Here is a 7,873-nt window from a genome sequence, read left to right as displayed (position 1 = left end):
TCATATTTGAGCTCTTGATGATTATGTTGATTTCTCACATAAAAAAGTCTCAGAAGTGAATTTAGCAATGAAATATCAGACGAACATTTCTGAGATCTGCGCGAGATAGATTCACAAGACAAACTGATCCCAGATCAATGGGCTATGTAAATGTTGGGGCGTGACAAAGGTAGAAGGTAGAGCCAAATAAGGTAGGAGTTGAGGAGTTGACGTCAACTTTTAGCTTGGTTGAGATTCGCCCGTTTTCAGAGGCAGTTTCAAAATGTGAGATTTGCAGAGGAAAGAGGTGTCAATGGAATTTTGAGGTTCTATGTATGTCCCATTTACCCACCGAACTGTCGTTATTCAACTATGACAAGGTAAACTCGGTTTTGCATTCTCTCACCCCTTTAATGGCCAGGAGCCGCACGTGGTCGCTCAGGCGCGCGCACGGTACTACAAACAAAACAATAGTTGGAGAGTCGTCACCCAGCGGAGCATGGCGAGTTTAAGCTCAAAACGAAGAGTGAGAAAAAAAGGCTGAAAAGGCAAGATAGTAACACAAGCCATTGTTATGGTGCCTATTGTTAACTGTTATGGCAGCATGATGCTCACTTAAATGCCGTAGAGACCACCTACCTGTCTGGGGAGTGTTTCCACTGTCATTTCCACGTTTCCTATTCATTTCTATAGGAGCAGCCATGCAATGCATTCTGGTAGCCTTGCGGGGACTTTGGAGAAGCAGGGCTTCTACCTCTTAAAAAGGTAGAAGCCCTTACGAAGGGCGCCCGGGTGGCACAGTTGGTAGAGCGGGCGCCCATATATAGAGGTTTACGCCTCGATGCAGTCATTCATGTCATTCCCTCTCTCTCCCCTTTCATTTCTTCAACTGTCCTCTTAATAAAGGCCTAAAATGCCCAAAAAATAATCTTTAAAAAAAAAAAACTCACCAAAATCTGAACTGACCGTAACTCGCTACCCTAGAATAACAAGGTTCTATCTGACATTTTTGTCAAAATTGAGTTATTTACATATTCTTACTCTGGTATAACTTGTGAACATTATTTAAGGTGTTTTTTAAAAATAAAATTAATTTTGGGCGTTTTATTCAGAAAACAAAAAGGTTCTATCTACAAAGTTACACTCAGACTTGGAGTTATAAGGTTCTATCTGTGGTCCAATCATCTTTTGGAATATTAACAGAAGGACCAGGTTGTCTAGCGCTAGTTAACGTTAGCTAGCATTACCTAACATGACCTAAGTCTAAAAGTTGTCCTCAGCAAAATCCAAACGCTATAATGCAACTACAAGTGGAAATTCAGTCATATCCCCTCATTTCCTTGCCAAACGTCATATCCAACTCGATTTGCATCATATTCTAAGACTAGTTACTGTTAGCTAACGCTAGCTAACGTTAGCTAACGCTAGCTAACGTTAGCTAACATTAGCTAACATTAGCTATATTTAAAAGTTGTCTTCGACTTCAGCAGAATCCAAAAGCATGAGAAAGAAAGAAATTACTTCAACATAATCCCATTGTTTTCAAAATGATGGCTAAATTACATGTAGGCTAAATTAACATTAGCACACTATCAATAGCCTGGTAAGATAGCCTATTTGGTAGTGATTATCTCCTCATTGCAAGTAACAGCATGTATCTCAATCCATTTTAAGTAACCAGTCTTAGGTTTGAAATACCTTGTTCATAAGCAAAACATTTCTGATCAGTTTTATCTGAATGAGTATTGCTATGTGAGTACTTTATAATAACTATCCATAATTCATCATTTATTAAGCATTAGTTAACTATTAGTTAATGGTTTGTTCATCATTACTTATTAATTGTTCATACATAGTTCATCATGAGTAAAGTATTTGTTCACACAGTTATAAATGGTTTGTTCTTAGTAAACAAGCCTATTAGTTAATGGTTTGTTCATCATTATTAATTAATTGTACTTACATAATTAATCATCAGTAAAGCATTCGTCCACACAGTTATAAATGGTTTGTTCATAGTAAATAAGCCTATCTTGAAAAATATGTTTGTAAGTACATGATTTATACTTAATAGATAATGAAACAACCATTTATAAATGAAATACTTTTCCCATTATAAACCACTTGCTAACTATTGCTTAATGCTTTGTTCATCATTTGTAAAGCATTGCTCCTATGTTAATTATCATAAATAAAGCATTTGTATACACACTCATAAGTGGTTTGTTCATAGTAAATAAGGCTCTCGAAAATTATGTTTATAAATAGAAGTTTGACACTTAATAAATATTGCAAAAAAATATTGGTAAATTAAATAATTTTCCCTTTATAAACTATTAGTAATTTCTTTGTTTATCGTTTGTAAATCATAGTTCCTACATTCATTCAAATCAGTACAGCATTTGTATACAGTTAGTAAATGGTTTGTCCATAGTAAGTAAGGCCATGTAAACTGTTTATAAGTTTATTTTTTAATAATTCCTAAATGATGCATTAACCATTTGTAAATGAAGTCATTTTACCATTATTAACTAGGTACTCAGGAACGTAAAAGGTCGTTTAAAACTGGGAAGTTAATGATTAACAGACTATCTACAACTACATTTGTTCATGCCTTAAATAAAATGTTACGATTTAGAAAAAGGCCTGAACTAATACCTGGGGTGTTAATACATCAGTTACAAATACTTACCAATAATGTAATACATGACTAATTCAGGAGTTACTGATGATTAGTTAAGTATATTGTGTGAGCCCATCTAAAGTGAGTACTTTCAATGCTTTACAAAGCATTTATAAATGAGTTGCAAAGGCTAACAGAACCTGGACACACATGTATTGTTCTATTTGGACATGCCTTCAAAAATATGCCTACGGATAGTTAGTGTGTTAATGCATCTTTAACAAGCACTTACCAACACATCAATTCATGATTAACTCATGAGTTACTATTGATTAGTTGACTACATGGCGTGAGCCCATCTAAAGTGAGGACTTGCTATGCTTTACAAAACATTTATAAATGAGTTGCAAAGGCTAGCAGATACAAAGAGACAAGTAAAAAAAATATTTTAAGAAAAGGGAAAGAAATGTCAAAGTGCTGGAAAACATACAAATATTTATTTAAAACTAAATAAAGTCTTCTTTTCAACACAACATTTTTATACAGTGAGAAAGAACACACACCCCAGGGGAAAAAAAGAAAATGAAAATAAACTATGAACAAAGGGGTACTGAACAAACAATGAAATAAATGCTTCACAGGAAAATAGAAAATGTAATTACAATAAATTAAAAAATTATTTAACGCATCCGTATGCTGTCTAAAACAAAACTAACAACAACAATATATACATATGTATATAATAATATTATGTAAAATGTACAAATATTTATGTAAAGCTACTGTAAATAAATTCTTCTTTTCAACAAAGAACACATCCCAGGGGAAAAAAATTAAATACAAAAAACTATGAACAATGGCATTGAACAGAAAATTAAGATATTACTTCACGGGAAAACATAACATTAAATAAAAACAATTAAAAAAATTAAAAATTAAATCATGATTCAAAATTCAAACATGTGGCTTATCACTAGGGTTTCACTATGCAACCAGTCCCTACGCAACTGGTAGGAATTGGACCGGACGTAAAAATATCCCCCTTTCTCTGTAGTCTACCATTACCTAGCTACCGTAAATGGAGGCTACTATTAAAATGCCATATTTTCCCTCTGGGCTCACCAAAACGAACGTAAAAGCATATTAACCATTCACTGCACGTGATCGCTAGTAAACACAAGGAGTCCCATTCATTCTGCACTGGCCTGTGAGCGCCCCCTATATGGAACTCTGGTGGAACTGCAACCAGTTCAGAAGCCGGAAGTAACGAGAGAGTGGAACTTCTTCCCATATTAGAAATTCTTTGGAGAAACCTTTCTTTGTCCTATGTTGATGACGCAATCCCTACTGAACGCGGGCGGCAGGATTCCGGTGCCAGTTCATCATATAGGCCTAAGCAGCATCATTATTCACTAGTGCACATTTCTGTAGCATCACTCTACACAATGACTCGATTCAGTAGTTTGAGAAACCTTCTACATGAGGATGTCTCTAGAAGAAATGCTCGGAAGCTTATTAAGTGGTTGCAGAGGAGGAAACTTTTGAGAAGAAAAATGAAATGCAGAAAATGCCATCGTAGCATGGAGCTGAAGAGAAAGGTCAACAGTGTGGACCAATATGCTTGGTAAGAAATGTATAGACCTTTTCAATGGAATTCCATTGATAGGCTACAGCCTGGCCCCTTGTTAACTTCCTGTCAGTTGATGCCATTCACATACACTGCAACCACAGGAAATCAACTTGGGTCCATTTAGAATGTTTATGTTTACATAACATTTACATACATTTACAGATGTAAACATAAACAGAGATGAGATCCATTCAGTTCGAATTTGTGATATATTATTGTTAAAAAATTATGTACGGTGGCTTGCATAAGTTAACACACCCATGCTAAAGTTGACTAAAAAGAGGAATAAAAAAATCATCTTTTGGAAATTGATCTTAATGCCTTAATTTAAAAAAATAGGAAAAATCCAACCTTTAAGGACACCTATTTCCTTTGTGAATGAATAGTGTATAGTAAATAAATAAATGTTCTTCCTTAAAATACAGGGGGCACAAGTCAGTACACCCCTATGTTAAATTCCCATAGAGGCAGGCAGAACCCTATGTCCACTATGTCTTTTGGCGCTGTTCAGTAATATGCATGACTTCACATTTTCATTCTCAGTTCTCAATATGTGGGCTTTTCCTTATTATGCCTTTTGTAGTTTATAGTCAAATATGGGAATTGTATTGTTTGTATTGTAATTGTATGATGCACCTTTCTAAATAACAACAAACAACGGTATGTTACTCTTGTTGGTTAGGATCTGTCGAGGGGCTGAACACTCCAGAAAGGCCACACAAACATCTGTGCGTCACAAGTCAATTTTCAGTCATTCCAAGGTCTCCCTGAAAAACTGGATGCAGTTTATGCACAGGTAGGTAAGCAATACATTTGGGTTTTTAAGAAATCACCTTGCCATTATCTGTCAATGTAATTGATTATGGAGCCATACTTATTTTTTTTTACACTCAATATATTAAAATTGTATTATTAGTAGTATTATTGTAATGTATGTGTTATTGTTGTGTTCAAATTAGATTTGTCATTGCTTTTTATTATTGGCTATGTTGGTACTTTTTAGTGTTATGGTATGTGTAAGGTTAACAATAGGTTTATATTGTTACCACCTTAATACAACCTTATTAGCAAAAATAACTACAAATGCTATTCCAAGGAATTATGCATGAAAATGCAAAAGTGACGTAAAATGTTTTATATAAAGCTAAAACAGATAAAAACAAAACAATACTATTGTGTTGCTAGGGTAGACATGGTGGCGCTATGCTAAATAAAGTAGTTGCTGTGGTGGTTGCTAGGGTAATCATGTTGGTTGCTAGGTGGTAGAAACTGAGAGCCTTTGAAGTTAAGTGTGCAAGGACCTTTTGAAACAGCACCTTGTATGCACTTGAGCAGAAAGAAAAGTGAGTTGGTTGGGTGACGTCACTTCTGTTGAGGTTTCAAACAAAACAGAGAGCTCGCGTATTCAGGGGACAGGCAGCTAGTGAATCGTGAGGAGATGTTTGCTGTATGTGACAAAATAAATGTTCGAGCTAAGAAACTGCGTAGCAAGACTTGGAGAACCTTTAAGCCAGTCAAGCTGAATTAATCCTTGAAGAAACAATACAGTGCATTGTTTTGCCTTTTGCTGTTCTCCTTGATCTGCATAAATTATGTGCTATGTATTGTGTTAAATGTATTAACAGTACAACATTTTTTGTATTTACCTTTGAAGATTTTCACAGGGTCTAAGACTTCGTCAAATTGACATGATGGAAGACAGCATTGCAGCCAGTTCAGCAACTCTGACCAAAATGGCCAGAAAAATAAGGGAGGTATGTGTATTTGCGATGGAGAGGTTGAGAAGGCGGACACGCCAGCAGATTGGTGGGAGAAGGGAGTTTGTAGTCCTTGATGAGAGCCACTTTCGACACAAACGAAAGGTATATTTTTAGTTTTTAGTTCATAACTTTTTGATACTTGTGACATACAGTAGTCAATCAAGTTGTTTTTATAGTAATATGCTAGTATAATATTAAAATTATTATTTAATTTTTTTTTTTTCCTGCATCAGTATGGAAGAGGAAGAATGGCTGGTGCGTGGGGCCGGCGGAAGTGGGTATTTGGGATGCTTGGCGTGAATGGAAAGTCAAGAAAGCCAGTTCTGCGCCTTGTGGAGAAACGGTCCAGGGGGGACCTTGTGCCTTTAGTGGTTCAACATGTCAGACCTGGGACATCAATCGTCAGTGATGAATGGCGTGCCTATCGTGTACTGTCAGTACTTGGGTACAAACATCATTCTGTGAATCACAGTAGGTGGTATGTTGATCCCCATACTGGGGCTCATACTCAACATGTGGAGAGGGCCTGGCGCACTTACAAGGAGCAGATTTGGAGACTGAGGGGAAATCGTTCTGAAAGTCTGCTGTCTGACCATTTGTCCCTCATAGAGTGGAACGAGTGGCTGGCGAAAAAGCACCACCATGGTGCATTTGGTCAGCTAATGCACGACATCTCAAAGAAATATAAGTAGGCCTAGGTAATGTTAATGAGGTTTTTATTTTTTTTTAGATACATTTTTTTGGGGCTTTTTCCCTTCATTGGACAGTGTCAGTGGATAGACAGGAAAGGGAGAGAGAGATGGGGGATGACACGCAGCAAAGGGTAGCAGGTCGGATTCAAACCCACCCATACGTTTTTATTTATTGTAATTACATTTTCTATTTTCCCGTGAAGCATTTTTTGTTATTGTTTGTTCAATACCATTACTTTCAGCTTTATTTTTTCCCTGGGATGTGTTTTCTGTTGAAAAGAAGAATTTATTTACAATAGCTTTACATAAATATTTGGGTATAGTTTGTATTTTTATGATTCCAATGCCGAACCGGTACTTTAAAAACTGAAACATTACATCAAAGATGTAATATGTTTACTAGCGATCACGTGCAGTGAATGGTTAATATGCTTTTACGTTCGTTTTGGTGAGGTAATGGTAGACTACAGAGAAAGGAGGATATTTTTACGTCCGGTCCAATTCCTACCAGTTGCGTAGGGACTGGTTGCATAGTGAAACCCTAGTGATAAGTCACATGTTTGAATTTTGAATCATGATTTAATTTTTAATTTTTTTAATTGTTTTTATTTAATGTTATGTTTTCCCGTGAAGTAATATCTTAATTTTCTGTTCAATGCCATTGTTCATAGTTTTTTGTATTTAATTTTTTTCCCCTGGGATGTGTTCTTTGTTGAAAAAAAGAATTTATTTACAGTAGCTTTACATAAATATTTGTACATTTTACATAATATTATTATATACATATGTATATATTGTTGTTGTTAGTTTTGTTTTAGACAGCATACGGATGCGTTAAATAATTTTTTAATTTATTGTAATTACATTTTCTATTTTCCCGTGAAGCATTTATTTCATTGTTTGTTCAGTACCCCTTTGTTCATAGTTTATTTTCATTTTCTTTTTTCCCCCTGGGGTGTGTGTTCTTTCTCACTGTATAAAAAATGTTGTGTTGAAAAGAAGACTTTATTTAGTTTTAAATAAATATTTGTATGTTTTCCAGCACTTTGACATTTCTTTCCCTTTTCTTAAAATATTTTTTTTACTTGTCTCTTTGTATCTGCTAGCCTTTGCAACTCATTTATAAATGTTTTGTAAAGCATAGCAAGTCCTCACTTTAGATGGGCTCATGCCATGTAGTCAACTAATC

At 35.3% G+C, this 7,873-nt stretch overlaps 1 protein-coding gene across 1 annotated transcript; it reads left to right on the top strand.

Moving 5' to 3' along the window:
- The first annotated feature begins 5,673 nt into the window (after positions 1 to 5,673).
- On the top strand, positions 5,674 to 6,804 carry LOC116048025. Its single transcript, XM_031297094.2, has 2 exons — positions 5,674 to 6,094; positions 6,226 to 6,804. The coding sequence occupies exons 1-2, from the start codon at positions 5,921 to 5,923 to the stop codon at positions 6,682 to 6,684; spliced, it is 633 nt and encodes a 210-aa protein (XP_031152954.1). The 5' UTR covers positions 5,674 to 5,920; the 3' UTR covers positions 6,685 to 6,804.
- Positions 6,805 to 7,873: the final 1,069 nt, after the last annotated feature.

Source organism: Sander lucioperca, chromosome 1, assembly GCF_008315115.2.
Source record: "Sander lucioperca isolate FBNREF2018 chromosome 1, SLUC_FBN_1.2, whole genome shotgun sequence".
Lineage (NCBI taxonomy): Eukaryota > Metazoa > Chordata > Actinopteri > Perciformes > Percidae > Sander > Sander lucioperca.
Note: the sequence above shows the minus strand (reverse complement) of the source record. Positions and strands in the feature narration are given on the sequence as shown.

Coding starts and splice junctions, on each gene's coding strand:
- LOC116048025 (XM_031297094.2), top strand. CDS start 5,921: ATGATGGAAGACAGCATTGCAGCCAGTTCAGCAACTCTGACCAAAATG. Junction 6,095..6,225: donor ACTTTCGACACAAACGAAAG/GTATATTTTTAG, acceptor TTCCTGCATCAG/TATGGAAGAGGAAGAATGGC.